This window comes from Chelonoidis abingdonii, chromosome 11 (genome assembly GCF_003597395.2).
Source record: "Chelonoidis abingdonii isolate Lonesome George chromosome 11, CheloAbing_2.0, whole genome shotgun sequence".
Classification (NCBI taxonomy): domain Eukaryota; kingdom Metazoa; phylum Chordata; order Testudines; family Testudinidae; genus Chelonoidis; species Chelonoidis abingdonii.
Window position 1 is genome coordinate 4,291,853 of NC_133779.1, and position 19,780 is coordinate 4,311,632.

Genomic DNA, 19,780 nt, shown 5'->3' on the forward strand with positions numbered 1-19,780 from the left:
GGAGAGAGGGGTCCAGCAGTTAGAGCAGGGGGGCTGGGGGCTGGGGGCCAGGACACCTGGGTTCTGTCCCTAGTGCTGGGAAGGGAGTGGGGTCCAGCAGTTAGAGTAGGGGGGCTGGGAGCCAGGACTCCTGGGTTCTCTCCCCAGCTCTGGGAGGGGAGTGGGGACTGGTGGGTTAAAGCGGCGGGGGGCTAGGAGCCAGGACTCCTGGGTTCTCTCCCCAGCTCTGGGAGGGGAGTGGGGTCTGGTAGTTAGAGCAGGAAGCTGGGCGCCAGGATGCCTGGGTTCTGTCTCCAGTGCTGGGAGGGGAGTGGGGTCCAGCAGTTAGAGCAGGGGGGCTGGGAGCCAGGACTCCTGGGTTCTCTCCCCAGCTCTGGGAGGGGAGTGCAGTCTGGTGGTTAGAAAAGGAGCCAGGACTCCTGGGTTCTTGCCCCAGCTCTGGGAAGGGTGTTGTTTTGTGACCACAGCAGAGGTTGTGGAGTCAGGCAAGACTCCTGGGTTCCCTGCTTGGCTCTGGCACTGACAAGCTGTACAGTCCCACGGCAAAGCCCCTGTGCCTCAGTTTCCCCCGTCTGAACTGGATCCTTGGGAAAGCAGCCTAACTGGTTAATCTGCAAGGTGCACCAATAGTGGGTGGACGGGAGGGGCTGGTGACAGAGGCAGGCTCACTCCCCAAACTGCTCCATCTCATCCCCCCATTACCTGGGGTGGGGGGCAGAGAATCACCACAGTACGGTGTGTGGAGGAGGACTCTGGGGGGGCCATTTCCCACCCCAGAGGGGTTGGAGTGTGACAGAGGATCCATCCCTGGGTACATTTCAGAGCCACTCACTGGTGCCCTGGGACTTACTGGGTGTGAAGCTTTAAACAGGTGTCCCAGCAAGGGGCTGCTGAGGCCCCCTCCCGTGGTTCCTCTGACCTGGCACTTTGGGTCTCTCTGAACCCAGCTGGGAAGATCCTTGAGGTCACTGGTTCAAATCCAGCCCTGGCAGGTAAGGACTGAAAGCCGACCTGAGTTGACTGCTGCTGGCCCCACTTGTGATATGAGCTGTGGAGTCTCAGCTCAGGGTTTTGTGGGACAGGTGCCTGTGGCACAAAACAGCATGTCTGAGGTTGGGGCTAATTGGCAGCCTTGGCTAACAGCCCAAGGATTGAACAGCGCACAGAGAACGGGGGACCTCTTCAGGGTGTATTGGCAAGGGGGCGCTGAGACAAAATAGCCCCATGGCTAGAGTGCTTGGCTCAGAACCAGGACTCCTGGGTTCTGTTTTCAGCTCCCGGAAGAGAGTGGAGTCTAGTGGTTAGGGCAAGGAAGGCTGGGAGTCAGAAGGCCTGAGTTCTCTTCCCAGCTCTCCCACTGATTGGCTGTGTGTGACCTTGGGTGAATCACTGCCCTGTCTCGTGCCTCAGTTTCCCCATCTGTAAAACGATACCGACCTTCCTTTGTAAAACACTTTGAGGTCTTCAGACAAAAACCCCTAGGAAAGAACTAATCCCCCTGCCCTATATATGCAGGGGGAGGGGCTTTTAATGTGACCACCTCCTCCCCACCACTAACAACCCCATAATGCTGCGATCCCTGAGCGGCCCAGGCCGCTGGCGTGAAATTAAATCTTCTCATTAAATGTTAATCAGATGGAGGGAGAGAGGAGAACAGATTTAATCGCCGATATCCTAAAGCTTCCATCACAGGGTCGTTCAACCCTTACCTGCCTTGGCCCTTTGCTAAGGGCTAGCGCTGTCTCGCTCTCTCGTGTCCAGTTTCGCAGGCCAGCGTCGTCCGCCTCTACGACCGGTTTCAGGCCCTGGACAAGGAGCAGAAGGGCTACCTGAGGTAGGGGAAAGCCGGCGTCTATCCTTGGGCCCTTCTGGCTGCTCGATTATGGGCTCAGTACCATAGCAGTTAACAGTCTCCAGTGCATTAAGGGGGTTTAACGCTTGGACGCAAAGTGCTCGGATACTCTGGTGATGGGCCTGGTAAAGGAACCCATAGTGTGTGTGTGTGGGGGGGGGGGGTTGCAAACTTTTTGTCCCGAAGGTCACATCTTGGTATGGAAATTGTATGGCGAACCGTGAGTGGGCTCTGGGGTGGAGCCAGAAATGAGGAGTTCGGGGTGCAGGAGGGGGCTCCGGGCTGGGGTGTGGGACTGGGGGGGGTGGGCTCTGGCTGGAGGTGCGGGCTCTGGGGTGGGGCCAGAAATGAGGAGTTCGGGGTGCAGGAGGGGGCTCTGGGCTGGGGAGTGGCATGCTGGGGGGAGGAGGAGAGAGGGCTCTGGCTGGAGGTCCGGGCTCTGGGGTAGGGCTGGGGATGAGGAGTTTGGGGTGCAGGAGGGGGCTCCAGGCTGGGATTGAGGGGTTTGGAGGGCGGGGGGGGATCAGGACTAGGGCACAGGATTGGGGCATAGGGAGACACTCAGGGGTGCAGGCTCTGGGCAGCGCTTACCTTAAGCAGCTCCCAGAAGCAGCAGCATGTCCCCTCTCATGCTCCTACGCAGAGGCATGGCCAGGAGGTTCTGCGTGCTGCCCCGTCCGCAGGCACCACCCCTGCAGCTCACATTGGCTGTGGTTCCTGACCAATGGGAGCTTCGAGGGCAGCGTGCGGAGCCCCCTGGCTGACCCTATGTGTAGGAGCTGGGGGGCAGACATGCCGCTGCAAGACCCCACTCCACGGCTGGAACACTGGAGCAGGGCAAACCCCGGACCCACTCCCCAGCGGGAGCTCAAGGACTGGATTAAAACATCTGGAGAGTCAGACGCAGCCCTTGGGGCCGTAGTTTGCCCACCCCTGCCATATAGGGTGGAACAGATCAGGCAGTGCCCAGACACAGGGTCCAGTCCGGGGTTCCAGGTGAAGCGATTATCATGGGTATTACGGTAGCACCTAGCCAGAGAAAGGATAGTGCTGGTGAGATCCGGGCCCCGTTGCCTCAGGTGCTGCAGAAACCAGCGGGAGAGAAGCCCCTGCCCCAAAGAGACAGATGAAAGGGTGGGAGGGGAAACTGAGGCACAGGGTGGGGCCCAAGGTCAGAGCCCAGAATAGAACCCAGGTGTCCTGAATGCTGTCCACACCCCTCCCCTTTCCCCCTGCTTTAGCCCTGGGCGAGGGGGATTGGGCCCAGTGGCTCTCCAAGGGGCCCAACTCTGCTAACAGAGACCCGCAGCAGAGACGCGCTGGGCAGCTAATGGGAGCTGCTGGTGGCGGGCCAGGTTCTGGCATCAAGCTAGAGTAACACCATAACCAAGAGCCTGCCTCTGGAACGGCTGCATCTCAGCGCCGAGAGAGGGGTCCCTGTATAAAGAGCTGCTGCACCCCACCCCAGAGACAGCTGCATCTCAGCGCCGAGAGAGGGGTCCCTGTATAAACAGCTGCCGCACCCCACCCCAGAGACAGCTGCATCTCAGCGCCAAGAGAAGGGTCCCTGTATAAACAGCTGCCGTACCCCACCCCAGAGACAGCTGCATCTCAGCGCCAAGAGAGGGGTCCCTGTATAAACAGCTGCCTATGCCCCACCCCAGAGGCAACAGCCACCAGTCTTGGGACTGGCCTGGGGCCTATGACACAGGGGTGACGCCCCCTAGGGTTCAGAGCTAAACCACCCCAGCCATGCCATGACCTCTGCCCTTTCTCACTCCCTAAAGCAAATACGACCTGCAAGGGATCGGGGAGCTGGCGGTGAACCCCCTGGGGGACCGGATCATCAATGCCTTCTTCAAGGAGGGGTGAGTACCCCCAGCCCCAATCGACAGCAGGGGCAGGGAGCTGCAAACGGCCTGGCTCTACAGCGGGGAGGGTGCAGGCTGCAGGGCATGTTACTCACCACTGGGGAGCCCCAGAACTCACAGCCAGCAGAGCATCATGGGGACCCCGCAGAGCCCAACAGGGACTGGATGGTGCAGGGTGCAGAGCAGGGTGGTCTCTGTGGCAAAGGCATGCCTGGTCCTCCTTCGCTCCCTGCTGTATGGATCCCCGTGTACACAGCTCTCACGCCCCGTCCCAGAGGCAGCTGCATCTCAGCACTAGGTGAGGGCTCCCTGTATAAAAAACCTGGGTGCCCCACCCTAGAAGTGGCTGCACCTTAGTGCTGGGCAGCAAGGGGTCCCTGTATAACCAGCCCCCATGTCCCGCCTGAGAGACGGGTGCATCTCCCTGTATAAACTGCCCTCTGCCCCGCCCCAGAGACGGCTGCATCTCCCTATATAAACTGCCTCCGCGCCCTGCCCCAGAGGTGGCTGCATCTCAGCGCCAGGCGAGGGCTCCCTGTGTAAACAGCAGCCATGCCCCACCCCAGAGGTGGCCGCATCTCAGCGCCGGGCAAGAGCTCCCTGTATACACAGCTGTGGCATGCCTGGCAGCCTGAGCTGCTGCACTGGTTATTAATCAAATCTCCCGTCCCTGCCCCCCACAGGGAAGAGCTCACTGATTTCCGATCCTTCGTCCGGGTCCTGGCCCATTTCCGGCCCATGGAGGAAGGAAAGTCCAATGATACTGGTCGCTCGGAGCCCATGAACAGCCGACTCCGAAAGCTGCAGTGTGAGTAGTGGGGCTGGTGCAGGGAGGGAGGCCTAGGGGGCTGCCCCCCACACCCCACTGCTAAGGCTAGTCACTGAGGCCCCTTGGTGACAAGAGGAGGAGGAATCAGATGAGCTTCATGGGGCCTGCATGGGAGGGGACGGTACCACTGGCCTCTGGCCAGAGGGCATTTGGAGTGGGGGGTGAGGGGTGCCAGGTGTGGAGAACTGGGAGGGGCAGTGGGGCGGGGGCACCCATGGGCATGTGGAGGGGTGCTGAGGTGGGGTGGAACTGACAGAACTGCGGGGTGGGCCTTGCAGAGATATGTGGAGGGGTGGTGGGGTGGGAGCATGCATGGGGAGGAGGCAGAGGGTACCCAGGCATATGGAGGGGTGTTGGGCTAGGGGGGACATGGGAGCATGTAGGGCTCTAAGGGGGACAGGGGGAGGTTTGGGGCTGATGTGGGGGGTGGTCATTTCCCTGCTCCGATCCCAGTGCTGACACCAATCTGGGTTGCAAAGTTGCTTTTCAGCTCTATGACCAGGACAGTGACGGGAAGATCTCCCGGGACGAGATGCTGCAGGTAATGAGTGTGCATGAGTGTGCGAGGGGCTGGGGAGTGTGCAAAGAAAGGGGGAGGGGCTTGGGGTGAGCATGGGCATGAGGCTGGAGAGCGAGTGTGCAACGTGACTGTGCAAGGCCGGCACTGCCCCCGACTCCGCCTGAGGGCCCCCAGAGTTGGAATCCCTCCTCCCCTCCCTCAGTGGCAGTCCCAGGGGTGGGTGAGGCAAGGGGCAGGGCCATCACTGTCTCCTCCCCTCCAGGTGCTGCGGCTGATGGTCGGCATCCAGGTGACAGACGAGCAGCTGGCGTGCATTGCCGAGCGCACCATCCAGGAGGCCGATCAGGACGGTGACGGCGCCATCTCCTTCGAGGAGTTTGCCACGGTGGGGCAGGATGTAGAGCTGGGGGGCAAGGGGCAGGGTTGATCATCTAGAGGGGAGCAGTGAGGCCTGGTGGAGGATGGAATATTAGGGTCTATTACTGTAGCACCTGGGGCCACAGCTGAGTGAGAGACCCAAGAAGGGACCATTATCCCCCTTGAACAGGAAGGGAAACTGAGGCACGGGGCGGCTAACAGCATTGGGAATTGAGTACGAGCCCAGGGCTTTAGCCGCGTGGCTGGTCCCCTCCCCCCAAGGACCCCTGGCGGTTGTCTGGGTAGGAGGTGGTTACGGCTCAGGGCTGGCCGTGTTTCTGATGTCCTTGCTTCCCCACAGTCAGTGGAGAAGCTGAACATCGAGCAGAGGATGAGCCTCCGGCTGCTGAAGTGACCCGTCAGAATCGGAGAGAGCTCCCCCCTCCCCACCCCAGCACTGGGAAGATCCACTCTCAGAGGGGCTGCGGCCAATCAGGTTTCAACTCCGCCCTCTCATCATCCAATGGATCCCACCAGGAAGGGGCTGTATCCAATCACACTTCAGCTCCACCTTTCTGCCTCCGCATAATTCCAGACAGAGAAGAGCTGCTTCCAATCAGATTTCATCTCTGCCCCCTCACCTCAGAATGGATCCAGTCTGACAGGAGCTGCATCCAGTCAGATTTCACCTCTTCCCCTTGTCTTGGGATGGATCCAAGCAGAGGAAGGCTGCATCAAGTCAGATTTCAACTCAGCCCCTTCACCTCAGAATAGATCCAGTCTGACAGGAGCTGCATCCAATCAGATTTCATCTCGGCCCCTTGTCTTGGGATGGATCCAGGCAGAGGAAGGCTGCATCCAATCAGATTTCATCTAGGCCCCGTCGCCTCAGGATGGATCCAGTCTGACAGGAGCTGCATCCAATCAGATTTCATTTCTCCCCTTGTCTTGGGATGGATCCAGGTAGAGGAAGGCTGCATCCAGTCAGATTTCACCTCTTCCCCTTGTCTTGGGATGGATCCAGGCAGAGGAAGGCTGCATCCAATCAGATTTCATCTCTGCCCCTTCACCTCAGGATGGATCCAGTCTGACGGGGGCTTCATCCAATCAGATTTCACCTCTTCCCCTTGTCTTGGGATGGAACCACTCAAAGAGGGGCTGCATCCAACCAGATTGCATTGCTGACAAAGAGTAGATCCTGCTGTGAGGCCGGCCTATGATGGCTGTCACTCCTTCCAAATAACAAGTGCCTGCACCCAGGGGAACGGGATCCAAGCTAACTCCCCAGTGCTGCCCCTGATAACCGGGGACTCTGATGCCCCCTCATGGCAGGGGATAGTACAGCCCCTGGTCGGGCTACTGCAGATCAGAGACTTACAACCTACAAACAGCACCACCCATTCTTGTGCTTTAAGCCCTCTTTGCAGTCCCTCTCTTCTGGGCCCTACCCAGCTCCCAGTGTCAACTAGAGCAGCCCTGAGGCTGCTCTGACTTGCGCACTAACCCCTAGAGGCACTGGGGAGCAGAGAATACCCACAGCGCAGCGCGCTCCAGCCATGCCCCCAATTGACCTCCTGTGCCGGGAGCTGGAAGCAGGGCCATTATGCACAGCAGCCGGGAACATTCTCACTCAGCAAGGCGGGGGAAGCTTCTCAGGGGGACACTGCTGTCCCAGAGGGCTCAGCAGTCCTGAAACTTGAGCCCAGAATCTCCAGCCATGGGGCTGGATTCGCTCGGATTCAACTCTGCCTGTCTGTAAAAAAATTAAAGGTGAAAAATCTCGTCCTCAGGTTTAAAATAATCGTCATGAGTTCAGAGAATTTCTGCCTGGATTTAATGCCAGGGGGAAGATGCCTCCCCCTCTCCCCTTTGGGTCCCTGGGGCAGTGTGTCCAGCCACACAGCTCCTGTTCACCAATCTGGCCCAGCTCTGGAGGGATCACCTCACCTCCAAGGGAAAGTCGGGGGCTCAAGTCTCATAGTCCCATTCACCCCTTAGCCTTTTCAGGGTGGAGTGACTAAGGGGCTGCAGCATTCGGTTATAATCAGGTGGGTTAGCGTTTCCCTCAATCTCACACGGGAAGACCCCCTCCCATGCACCCAGAAGCACATGGGTCCTTGATCCGTAGGCGGTCTGACCCACAGCTGGCTACTCTGCTGCCCTCTCTAGTGTGGGCTATGAAACCGATGGCTTGGGGGAACACTGACGCTCTGCTGAGGCTACCAGCAAGGTGGGGAGAGGGCAGTTATTCCGGTGTCTCTTGTAGGCTGTGAACACCCGTCCTCTGAGCTGAGACCTGCCCTGCTTGTCACACCCATGGGGTCACAAAACAGTTATGGGGTGTCTGGGGAAATGGCTCGTCCTGCACTGATGACATTAAAGTCAGATCAGAGCAGGGGGAGATTTTCAAGGGGTGAATTCTTGCCCAGTGGTTCCCCGGTGAGCGTGGATTTCCCTGTGACTGTTCATGCCTAGCTCCAGAGGCCTGCTGGACAGTGTCCGTCTGTCTTAGGTGCAGCTGATCTCTCCGTTTCTCCCCAGTGCACCCTATAAAGTGTCCCGCCGTGCACTCATCTCCTCCAGCAAGCTCAGGCTTTAATCATAATCAGCCCTAGTATATCTCAAGTGGCTTTACAGAGGAGGTCAGTATCATTAGCCCTGTTCTATGGGTGGGGAAACTGAGGCACAAAGCAAGTAGGATTTGCCTGTGATGAAGCTGAGATTAGAACCCACATCTTCCAGGTCCCAGGCCAGTGTGCGATGCAGGAAGGCACCCAGTTCTGAAGAGAAAGCCCCATACCTTGGCCTCACTGCTCTATCTACACCCCTAACACCAGGCATTCCCCCACCTCCAGCATTTCCCTTCCTTTGCCTGCCCATCTCCCTGCGGCACAGTCCCCGTTCTCCCTGACCCACCTCCCGGCTTGTGTTCTTTGCCAAGTGTCTTTAAGGGAGGCGAGGGGAAGGGAATCGCCTCAGTCTCTGATCGCAGGTGGGGCAGGGGGACCCCAGCCCTGCCAAACAGACGGCAGGATTGGCCAAGTTTGGAATGTCCACGTGATGCCTGCACAAAGCTTGCCTGTGGGTCAGTGGCTGGTGTGCTGAGCAGGCTGCCCATCACGCTGGCCAGTTATGACCTCGTGCCGCCTCAGCCGTCTCCAGCTGGCGTCTCTTGTCTTAGCCTTAGATTGAAAGCTCTTTGGGGCAGGAACTGCCTTTTGGTTCCGTGTTTGTACAGCACCTGGCACGATGGGGTCCTGCTCCATGGCTGGGGTGCCTAGGCACTACCATAATACACCTAATAGCAATACAAGCATACAGCACCTGGCACGATGGGGTCCTGCTCCATGGCTGGGGTGCCTAGGCACTACCATAATACACCTAATAGCAATACAAGCATACAGCACCTGGCACGATGGGGTCCTGCTCCATGGCTGGGGTGCCTAGGCACTACCGTAATACACCTAATAGCAATACAAGCATACAGCACCTGGCACGATGCGGGTCCTGCTCCATGGCTGGGGTGCCTAGGCACTACCATAATACACCTAATAGCAATACAAGCATACAGCACCTGGCACGATGCGGGTCCTGCTCCATGGCTGGGGTGCCTAGGTTCTACCGTAATACACCCAATAGCATTCAAAATATTCAGAGCCTGGTGCAATAGGGTCCTCCTGGCCCGTGGCTGGGGCACCTGGGTGCTACCATAATGCACCTAATAGCAAGGAAAATGTTTTGCCTTAATACACCTAATAAATGATACACAATAACAGGCCCAGTGGGCTCCAGCATGGGAACTCTCCAGGATCCTGGCCGCTGGGGGGAGGTGGTGGGGCGAGAGAAGAAAACATTCAAGTCTATTGAATTTGGTGCCTGTTAAAATCTTCCCTCATTCAATTCAGGGGGGAGGGGGCTGAGTTATGGCGCGGGGGGGCAAGACTTGGTGATCACAATGGGCCTTTCTGACACACACATACGGGGGGCGGGGGCAGCTCCCAGCTTAACCTACTCCCTCCAGCCTCTGAAGGGTTAAAAAACAAAAGCCACCCAGATTTGGGTCAGGGGCTCAGCCAATCGCCTCCAACCCTGGCTGTGGCTCGCCCAGCCTGCCAATAGCGTAGGGCTTGTGTCTGTGCGCTGGGTTTTTGCGGTGGGGGGGCATCTTTGCTTACACCCCTGACGGGATCGGGGCGCTTCCCCCCTTCGGGAAAGGGAGCGGCTGGAAAGGGATCGGTGCTGCACCTGCTCGGGGGCAGGGGGGAGCGATCGGGCTGGAAGGGGGAGCCCCCTCCCCGCACCCAGGTACCAGCTGATTTGCACTCGGCACCGGCTGTCTCAGCTGCGCCGGCCTCTCCCCAGCGACATGGGGGAGACGCCGGGGACCCCCCTCCCCCCGCCCGGCTGGGCTCGGGGTGGGGGTGCTACAGCCGGGGGCGGATGAGCGGGGAGGATGCTGCAGTCTGGGCCGGGGAGACATCTTACTGCGTCGGGCGGGTGTCCGGCTCAAGGTGCCTGAGCTGGGGCGGGGGGTCTGCTTCCCTGCGGCTGCGGGGTGGGGGGCAGAGGGAGTAGATCGGAGTGTGTGTGTCTGGGGTACAGGCCGGGGCTGGGGTATGGGCACGGGGGACAGGCTTGGGGGGGGGCAGTGGAGATGCTGGGGGGTGGCTGGGGTATAGGAACTGGGGGCAATAGGGGGAGAAGGTCTCTGGGGGGAGGAGCTGGAGGCAGGTTGCAGGAGGGATGAGATAGCAGGTTTGTGGGGAGGGTCAGGCTGCAATACCTGCAGCTGTCTGAGGGAGAGAACCGTCGGGGGGAGCAGGGGTTACACCCCTAGGGCTGGGGTACAGGGTGCAGATATGGGGAAACCTCGCTGAGCCTGCTAGAAGACTGGGGAGGTGGAATGAGGGGGAGGGTCTGGATATAGCCCCCGTGCCCCCTCCCCCTCCCCGAGATGTTTCTAGGCCCAGCCTGGCTGCCAATTCCCCAATTGCTCCCCGCCCCCCGGGGGACTGGCCCATGTGGAGAGGGGGTAAACCCCCTCCCCTTCCGCCCACCAGCCACCATCCTGATTAAACTGGCCAGTCCCTGCCATGAGCCTCCTACCCTGAATCTCGCCTGGGCTGCAGCTTGGGAGGCAACTAAGGGATAGAAATGGGGTGGGGGGTTTTGGAGGCAGGACTCCTGTGTTCTGTTCCCAGCACGGGGAGTGGGGAGGTTGCTGAGAGTCAGGACTCCTGGGTTCTATTCCTGGCACTGGAAGGTGGGGGGGTCTAGTGGTTGCAGCAGGAAAGGCTGGGAGCCAGGACTTTGTGGGCTGGAGTGTGTGTTTTCTCCTCCAGCTCTGGCCCCCCTCAGTCCCTGTGTGACCTTGGGAAGTCCTTTCTCTTCTCCACAGCTCGTGGGGATGAAAACCTGATTTCCAGAGTGGATTCCTGGGGGTAATTCACTGGGGTGTGAAGATTCTGGGATTAAAGGAGCCGGGGAAGCACAGTATTATGGAGTAGAGCTGGGGGCTGGGAGCCAGGACTCCTGGGTTCTAGCCCCAGCTCTGGGAGGGTAGTGGGGTCTAGTGGTTAGACAGGGGTGGCAACTGAGAGGCAGGACTCCTGGGTTCCATTCCCAGCTCTGCCACCAGTTTGCATGACCTTGGGCACATCGCTTTCTTTCCCCCTGTATAAAATGGAAATAACCCTCCCCCATCTCATTTTGGTGAGGGGCTTAGACTGCACCCATTAATCCCTTTTGTCTCTTTCCTGCAACCCCTGTCACTGCCTTGCAGGATCCAGCAAGAGCCTGGGGATCCCCTGCCCCCCTCCCTCGAAGCAGCACCATCTCTGAGCCAGACCCCGGACACCCCCACGCCGTCATGTCGACCATCAATCCAGAATAGTGAGTCCGGGCTGCCAGAACCAGGGGTTGCATCGCATGGCTGACAGGAGGTGGGGGGGATGCTGAGCAAAAGGTGGCTATTGCGTGCAGTGAGTTGGGTGGGTCTCAGCCCGGTTCCTGGAGGGCAGCCATCCCTTTGCATAAACAACCGCAGTAGCTGGCATTGCTTGCCCACCCGCCCTGTAATCCTGTGCAGTGGGGCACGGGGGGCAGGGGTTAGAGATGGGAGAGCCCTGGGATGGACTAAGACACAAATCAGTCGTATCCTGCAGCGTCGTACTACCCTGTTTCCCTACCGTGCAACCAGGGCCAGCTCCAGGCACCAGCGCAGCAAGCAGGTGCTTGGGCCGGCCAAGGGGAAGGGGCGGCGCAGCAGGTCCCTCGATCCCTCTCGTAGGGAAGGACCTGCCACCGAAGTGCCACCGAAGAAGAAAGCGGCGCAGTGGAGCAGCCACTGATCGCAATTGCGTCTTTTTTTTTTTTTGCTGCTTGGGGTGGCAAAAACCCTGCAGCCGGCCCTGTGTGCACCCCTGCAAGATGCTTGGATTCTCCTCGCTCTGAGGGCTGCTTGCCCATGCTGGCCACCTCCGTCTCTGTCGTAGCTTCCTACTCAGATTTGAACCTTAGCTTTCATAAACTGAGAAGCTAGCATGAAACCTTCTAAGCTTTTCCTACTTAAATCTGATCTCGCTGCCACCAGCCAGGAATTTCCAGGGTCTGACTCCCTCTCTGGTCTCCCAAAACCTTCTCTGGAGACCCCAAGACTCAGAAGCCCTGAGTCTCAACACCAAAGGGAAACAACCCTCCTCCCCTTTCTCCTCTTTATCTTATCCCAGCTCCCCCTCCCTGGGTTATCCTGGCGATAACTAAACTTAAACTCCTGAATGCAAAACAGAGAAGGTGCCGAAATTTACCTTCCCCCTCCTTCTTCCCTGAGGCTATGCATTCAAACCTAGTTAAGCTAACACAACAGAGATTTCCCCGCCTCCCTTCGTTCTTTAGCCGTAACCAGCAGAAAAACCCCAAACCGGTTTTAAAAGAGAAGCTTTTTATATAAAAAAGAAATGCAATCAAGACGGAAATTCAGCTATTAAACGTTAAACCGGTTGGGTTTCTTCTGTAGTCAAGTGAATTATACAGAGTCAATTACTTAAAAGAAAATATGAATTAAAACAGCGCATTATTCAAAAGATGAGAGACATATGTAACACATTTCCAGCACACAACACATGTAAATACAAAAGAAAACCATATAAAAAGCCTATTGTTTTGCTACCTTTGTACTTACAACTGGGAAAATGAAGATGAGAAGCTTACAAATAGAAAAAGATCCCCTCTCATAGCTGAGAGCCAGACAAAGACAAAAGAACCAAAAAAATTCCTTCCCTGACTTTTTTAAAAAAAATCCGGTTTCCTGATTGGTCCTCTTGTCAGGTGTTTGGTTCTCTTTGTTAACCCTTTACAGGTAAAAGAAACATTAACCCTTAGCTATCTGTTTATGACAGTCTCCCTGGGTGCTTTAACTACGTTTAAAAGGGGGTGGGGGTGCATCATGTTGGGACGGGGGAGGAATTGTCCGCAGAGGAGATATAGGGTGAATGGGGCACATTAAGCAGATGGTGGGCCAGAAATATTGGAGAGATGTGGACATGTGCCCAGATGGTGGGTGGGGGGGGGGGTTAATGTGCCCAGATGTGCTAAGCAGAGATCTCTCAGAGAAGGGAACAGGATCCGTTGGGGGGAGGTGTCTGTGTGATATGGGTGGGGGGAGCCCTGTGTTCTCCTGGCAGGCATTAGAAGTGATGGGGGTGGTTGCTGGGGTCCTCGGCCTTGTGAGCGGGGTGATATCACTCCCTGTTGGCCACCCGCAGCCACTGCAACCACCTGCCCCTATCAGAAAGCCACTATCAGGGGCTGGCGGTTCCTGCGCTGAGTCCGTCGTTGGATCCCTGCTGGCGGCTGTTTGACTGCAGCGGAAGGGGAGGGTTTACTCAACTGCTAGAATTGCCCCCCCCAAGGCATTTCAGGGAGTCACCCTCCCCTCTCCCCAACAGTGACTACTTGTTCAAACTCCTCCTGATCGGGGACTCCGGGGTCGGCAAATCCTGCCTTCTGCTGCGCTTTGCGGTGAGTATCGGAGATGATTATTTATTAGGTGTATTACGGTAGTGCCCGGGCACCCTGCTCATAGATCAGCCCCCATTGTGCCAGGCACTGTACATTTGTATTGCTATTAGGTGTATTACGGTAGAATTTAGGGACCCTGCTCATAGACCAGACCCCCATTGTGCCAGGTGCTGTACATTTGTATTGCTGTTAGGTGTGCCTAGAAGCCAGGTCACCCACCCCATGGGGACCATGGACACTCCTGACTCTAACAGCTCTTCCCCTCTCCAGGCCCAAGGAGGGAGAGAAAACAAGGACCCTGATGAAGGAATTTCTCCTGTCCAGTGGGGGAAGCAAGAATGATGGGCGGGAACAGAGTCTAGTGGGTTAGAGCTGGGGGAGGGGTGGGAGAAGGGGGCTGGGAATCAGGTCTCCTGGCTTCTCTTCATAGCTCAGTCAGCCCCTCGCTGTGTGACCTTGAGCGAGTTGCTGCCTTGTTCCCTGCCTCAGTTTCCCTGTTTGTGATGTGATAAAAATACCATATGGCCTGAACCTGAGGGATTGAGGGCTTGTGCATCTTACTAGGGTAAAGCCATGTCCTCTCTAGGATAGAATTGGAACTGCTCATTTGTGTGTCCTAGCCCCTGTGCTGCTAAGAGCTGATGGGGATTCTCCTTTAGCTCCAGTGGCTAGGCTTTTAGAGCAGAGGGAAAGCAGGTGCTAAGCTTTTAGTGTCTGTGAAGTTCCTAGGGGCTGTGGGGTGGGCAGCACAGTGTCACCATGATGGCTGGGGGACAGTGATGGGGGAGCACTCAGTCTGGGGAAGGCTGGGGGGCACTGCCAGGCTCCCCCATGCCCCATCACTCGCTGTCCCTCCTGTCTTCCCCAGGATGACAATTACACAGACAGCTACATCAGTACCATCGGGGTGGACTTCAAGATCCGGACCATCGAGCTGGAGGGGAAAACTATCAAACTTCAGATAGTGAGTTCATGGCAGTCGGGGGTGTCAGGACCCCTGGGTTCCATTTCCAGCTCTAGGAAGGGAGTGGGGTCTACTGGTTAGAGCAGGGAGGGCTGGGAGTCAGGACCCCTGGGTTTCATTCCCTGCTCTGGGAGGGGAGTAGGTTCTGGTGAGTTAGAGCGGGGGTGGGCTGGGAGTTGGACTCCTGGGTTCTATGGGCTCCCAATCACAGGACACTTCATGGACACTGACAGGGGGAGGGGGTCCACACCGGGTGCTGCACAGATCCCAGGCGAGGTCGGGGGGTTCCCCCTGTCGCACCGTTTGCTGCCCTGACCCCAGGCGAGGTCGGAGGTTCCCTCTGTCACACCGGGTGCTGCACGGCCCCAGACAAGGTTGGGGGTGGGGGATTCCCTCATCATGCCAGATGCAGCGACTCACATGGGGAGTTAGGGGCAGAGCTGGGAACTGCGTCTGGGGCTTTCACCCCAAGACTAGCCAGTAGGGGGGCTCAGCAGTGCCCTCTGCAGAGCTCGGAGCCAGCGTGCCATCACAATCCTGCGTATCCAGGCTGCTCCCTGTGGGTGGCGCCACCCGCTTGTTTTCGTCACCCAGACAAGCTCTTTCGTGTGTTTCTTCCCCACCCTGAAGCGAGCTCCCCCGCAGCTGGGGCAGGGGCATGGCTGGAGGCAGAAAGCTGCTGTTTTCCCTGCGTTTGCTGCTTATCAGAGGTGTGGGGGCCATGTAGTGGTTAGAGCAGAGGGCTGGGCACCAGGGCTCCTGGGTTCTCTCCCAGGCACTGGAAGGGGAGTGGAGTCTAATGGGTAGAGCAGGGGGCCTGGAAGCAAGGAGTCTATTTCTGACTCTGGGGAAGAATGCTGGCTGGAGGCTAGAACTGGGGGGTTGCGAGTCTGGACACCTGGGTTCTGTAGTCCATTAGAGCGGAGAATTCAGAGCCAGGACTCCTGGGTTCTATCCCTGGCTCTTGGAGACAGTATTGTGGGAGGGGCTGGGCGCCAGGACTCCTGGGTTCCGTTTCTAGTGGTGGGAAGGAGCATAGTCCATGTGTCTTTCTTTCCCTGCCCTGCAGTGGGACACAGCCGGCCAGGAGCGCTTCCGGACGATCACATCCAGTTACTACAGAGGTGCGCACGGTATCATCATTGTGTATGATGTAACGGACCAGGTGAGTCTGACCACAGAGCCCTTCCTAAGGGAGGGCGTTATGCCTGGTACGGACTTGCCCTTGGTTATAAATGACTGTAGCTTATCAGGGTTCTTCATCCTGGGGTGGGACGTGGCAGCTGTTTGTGCCAGGATCATGTCACGCTGCACTGAGATGCAGCCACCTCTGGGGTGGGACATGGCAGCTGTTTATACTGGAATCATGTCACCCGGCACTGAGATGCAGCCACCTCTGGAGTGGGGCACAGTGGCTCTGGATCATGTCCCCTAGTGGAGAGGGAAAGCTACCTCTGCATTGGGATGTAACAGCTGTTTCAACAGCTGTATAGAAACTACGCAGTATTTTAAGGCTGGAAGGGAAGGAGAATCCAGTATCCCAGTGAAAGTGCAGAGGAAAATTTAATGGTATCTGCATGGGGATTTTATTTTAAATGAACAGCCCTTTTTTGCTTGTGTGTAGTAGATACAAACCTGGCTGCCTTCTGCCCTGGGCTGATCTCAGATGCAGGATTTCTTCAGTGAAGCGGTGCGCTGCCTGTTGTTTAAAACAGCTGCCACACTGATTCTGCCCTAGAGGCAGCTGCATGCGTTTGGTGGGAGACCTGAGCACTGTGTGCGAATGATCTTTGCATTCTCTCAGAGCAGCTCCGTGCCAATAACACCACCAACTTCGTTAAAGTCGAGGAGGAGAAATCAAGTCTTGCTGGAAACGTAAATGAATCTGCTGGGCTGAAAATCCCAACACCTGTGTGGCCAGGAGTGTCTTGGGTCTCTTTAGTTGGGGATTGGTCCTGCTTTGAGCAGGGGGTTGGACTAGATACCTCCTGAGGTCCCTTCCAACCCTGATATCCTATTCTAAGAGGGTAGCCGCTCCGAGACTGGCTAAGTCCATTGCTTGGGAGTGGGGCAGTGGAGCCTTTCCCTCCAGGCTGTGGGTTCAAGTCCCGCTCAGGGGAGTAACACCTGAGAGTCGCTCCCAATTAATGGTCGCTTTGGGGGACGTGTGTGTGAGACAGAAGCTGGTGGGTCTCAGTTTAGTTTGGATGGGAAGGTGCCCGTTCTTTGAGATGCAAGTTGACATGTTCCCCTGACTTGTAGGGGACAATCCCACGCTGGCGGGGGGTGGATCAGGTGAAGGCTGATGGGCCTGCCCCCAGATGTAGATGGGGGTTAGACTGCAGGCAAGGCCCCTGCCTTGACCCCCTGGGAGCAGGACTTCCCAGAAAGAAACAGGAAAGCGCTGGGCCTCTGGAGACATCACGCGCAGAGCCTCTCCCGTCTCCGCTCCCCCCAGGACTCATTCAACAACATGCACCTGTGGCTGGAGGAGATCGGCCGCTACGCCAGCGAAAACGTCAACAAGCTGATTGTGGGCAACAAGAATGACCTGACGTCCAAGAAGGTGGTGGATTACACCATGGCCAAGGTCAGTACCGGGGGGGAAGAATAGTGCACGTGTCGCACACTTAAACCCCAGCCCACAAGCACCAGGGGAAGGCTCCCATGAATAACCAAGCTGGCAGGGCAAGGCGGGGATCTGCCCGGCACTAACCGTGGCCTTTCATGTTTTCCCTCCCCTGGGGCAGGAATACGCGGACACGCTGGAGGTGCCGTTTCTGGAGACCAGCGCCAAGACCGCCACCAACGTGGAGCAGGCCTTCGTCACCATGGCGGCCGAGATCAAGAACCGGGTGGGCAGCGGCCTCCCCCACAGCGACAGCCACCAACCCAACCCCCACATCCAGAGCGCCCCCCTGCGGCAGGGCCAGGCCGGCGCAGGGGAGGGCGGCGATGGAGGTCCGGGCTGCTGTTAGGGAGGGGGGTTTCCCCACCCACTTACCCCTTGGTGGGGAGCTTCTCGGTGTCTGGGACTATGGCTGGGGATCAGGACGGCTGGGCAGGGGGACCCTTTGCAGCACCCTATTTATTTGCAATAGATTTTTACAGGCTGCGATCCAGCTCCTTGCATCCCTCTCCAACTGCGTGGGCACACCCTCCCCCTTGGCTAGCCAAGAGACACTCAGGGCCGGCTACTGATCTGAGCTCCTGGCGAGCTGAGGTACTCCAAGCTCCATCCTCTCCTCCCCTGGTCATTCCCGATCCCTGCTGCATGGCCATACAGCCAGCCCTGCTCTGCACCCTTCCGGCCTCTGGAAGGGCACCAGCTGCTCCGAACGGAGCCAGGCCCAGGAAGGAATCCCCGAATGCCGGAGGACGCGCGATGCCTTCCTGCATGGGGGTGGAAGGCGCCGTAGCCACAGACCGAGCAGCAAGGAACTGTGCCATGACACCCAGGACAAAAGCAGAACGCGCCATAGCCTGTGTCCCCTCTTAACAGCCTTGTGGATGTCTGGCACCAAGTTAGCATCTTCTTCATGTCCAAATGCTTGAATTTCTCCCCCCTCGGCTCAACACTGAAGAGTAGCTTGAACATTCAAAGCTTGGGCAGAAATGCGAATCGAGCTGGGTCTCGAAGGCCCTGCAGCCGGAGGAGATTTCTGACAGCAGGGGCCTTGTTAATCCAGAGTGAGATCCCGTGGCTGGGCGAAGTCAGCTGAAAAATGGGGTGCAGGTTTTTAACACCATGAGCGGTGAGCCAGCGGAGGAGCTCTCTCAGCGCCAGGCTGGCGTCTTCATCACTCTGGCATCTAAGCGAGATTGCATGCCCCGTTCTAGAGCCGAGCAAGCTCCCCCACCCGCTAGGGGCTGAATGCTGGAATTCTGGTGTGTGAGGCACCAGCCTGGCTTACGGGGAGGTTTTTGACTAGAAAGATTTGAAGGAGGGTCAAATTTCAATCCTGTCTCCCTGGCAGAATTCCCCCCCACCTTCCTCGGTTTGCAAACCGCACCCCCCCCACACACACACCCTTTGCTCACAACTGATGTTTTCAAAAGCTGCCTCCAGCCCAAGGTGGGGAGAGTTTGGCAAAATCCCTCCCCATAGAGCAGGGCCACAGAGGGATGAGGACCTTGCTTTGTTGATGGGCTCCAGCCTGTTCCGAGCGGGACGGTCCCTGTCCTGAGGGATGAGGGATTTAAAGGGATGTGTGTTTGATGGGGGCAGGAGGTTATGGGGTGGGGGGTAGAAATGGCAGCTGGGTTAATAGACTTGCTGGAAAATTTGCCCTTGGTATTTATCCTGTTGCCTTTGAAATACAGTTAACCTTCTAAAAGCAGCTTGTCTGCCAGGGCTTGACGAGCACGTCCCGGCCGGGGACAGCAGTTTATCCCTGCTATGTAATATCACTGAGATTTTTAGGGCTTGCGGGTGCCCTAGGAATTAAAGGCTCCACCTACAATTGATTCCTGGAGCTTTGCATCAGTCCAGCCCAGAGCACTTTGCTAAGCAGAGCCACAACCTTAGTTCCATTTTACAGATGGGGAAACTGAGGCACGGAGCAGGGGCGTGACTCACTCATGAACCACCAGCAGGCCCAGGGGCTGTGCTAGGGATAAGATTTGGGTGGCCAGTGCTCTAACCCCTCGGCCATGCTGCTCCCTCCTGCCTGCGTCATATCCCCCAGCCAGAAGGCCCCAGCGACCTCATTGGGGCTCTCGCTTTTCTTAAGGCCGGTGGCTTTGAAGCAGAAGGAAAGATTAAACTAAACAGGCCAGTCAAGCGAGTCCTTCACAGCTGAGGAATGGGACGCAGGACAGGAACAGGAAGCCAAAGACACAGTCATGAGGGATCTCAGCGTAATGTCTCTAGGGAACACAGTGAGACAGCGCAGGCTGTACTGTACCGTTTCATTTAACCTTTGGCCTAAGCAGTTGGTTGTGTAAGGGCCACGGCCCACTGCATTAAAGGTCTTTAGGCTCATACCGCTGTCACGGACTCACAGATCGTGGCCCTGTGCCGTCCGTGGGTGGTGCCCCTTTCAGTGAGACAGCCCTTTTTGGGGGTCCACTCTCTGGGTCAGGCCCCTCCACCTCCCAGAGCCGCACCTCTCAGAACCTTCGCACACCTGTTTCTTGCCGTGGGCCCCCTCAGGGAGTCCCCTCCCTCTGGACCCCCCGGGGCTCCACTCCCGAAGGGGTTGATGCAACCCTGTTCACTAGCCCGGAGCGACTCTCAGCCAGCGTAAAACAGGAGGGTTTATTGAGGGTTGAACACAGCGCAGGAAACTCTCAGGGCCTCAGGCCTGGCCTCCCACAGCCCAGCACATCCCAGTCTCCCTGCATCCAGCTGGGCTCTGCCCAGGAC

General features: G+C 57.5%; 2 protein-coding genes across 4 annotated transcripts in view; both read left to right on the forward strand.

The window, feature by feature from the left end:
* The window catches only part of CHP2 (calcineurin like EF-hand protein 2), a 10,069-nt gene extending 2,877 nt beyond the window's left edge, over positions 1 to 7,192 (forward strand). Inside the window, exons 2-8 of one of the 2 annotated variants that reach the window (XR_012656724.1) lie at positions 1,762 to 1,834; positions 3,640 to 3,720; positions 4,407 to 4,531; positions 5,032 to 5,093; positions 5,335 to 5,457; positions 5,791 to 6,392; positions 6,454 to 7,192. Coding sequence is in view for 1 of the 2 variants with exons in the window: in XM_032776325.2 (XP_032632216.1) it covers positions 1,762 to 1,834; positions 3,640 to 3,720; positions 4,407 to 4,531; positions 5,032 to 5,093; positions 5,335 to 5,457; positions 5,791 to 5,844 (518 nt within the window). In the remaining variant the exon portion in view is untranslated. Of the gene's footprint in view, positions 1 to 1,761; positions 1,835 to 3,639; positions 3,721 to 4,406; positions 4,532 to 5,031; positions 5,094 to 5,334; positions 5,458 to 5,790 lie in introns of both variants that reach the window. The other variant, XM_032776325.2, reaches the window with a different exon arrangement.
* A 2,345-nt stretch (positions 7,193 to 9,537) lies between these two features.
* On the forward strand, positions 9,538 to 18,038 carry LOC116822382 (ras-related protein ORAB-1-like). Of its 2 annotated transcripts, none has more exons than XM_032776243.2 (7): positions 9,538 to 9,734; positions 11,212 to 11,321; positions 13,376 to 13,448; positions 14,317 to 14,412; positions 15,482 to 15,577; positions 16,871 to 17,002; positions 17,163 to 18,038. In XM_032776243.2, exons 2-7 carry the CDS (start codon positions 11,299 to 11,301, stop codon positions 17,388 to 17,390), a joined length of 648 nt encoding a protein of 215 aa, XP_032632134.1. In that variant the 5' UTR covers positions 9,538 to 9,734; positions 11,212 to 11,298; the 3' UTR covers positions 17,391 to 18,038. The 2 variants fall into 2 exon arrangements, with proteins under 2 accessions (XP_032632134.1, XP_032632135.1); XM_032776244.2 differs by lacking the exon at positions 9,538 to 9,734 and adding an exon at positions 9,892 to 9,940.
* The last annotated feature ends 1,742 nt before the right edge of the window (positions 18,039 to 19,780 follow it).

Coding starts and splice junctions, on each gene's coding strand:
- LOC116822382 (XM_032776243.2), top strand. CDS start 11,299: ATGTCGACCATCAATCCAGAATA. Junction 15,578..16,870: donor TGTATGATGTAACGGACCAG/GTGAGTCTGACC, acceptor CGCTCCCCCCAG/GACTCATTCAACAACATGCA. Junction 17,003..17,162: donor TGGATTACACCATGGCCAAG/GTCAGTACCGGG, acceptor CCCCTGGGGCAG/GAATACGCGGACACGCTGGA.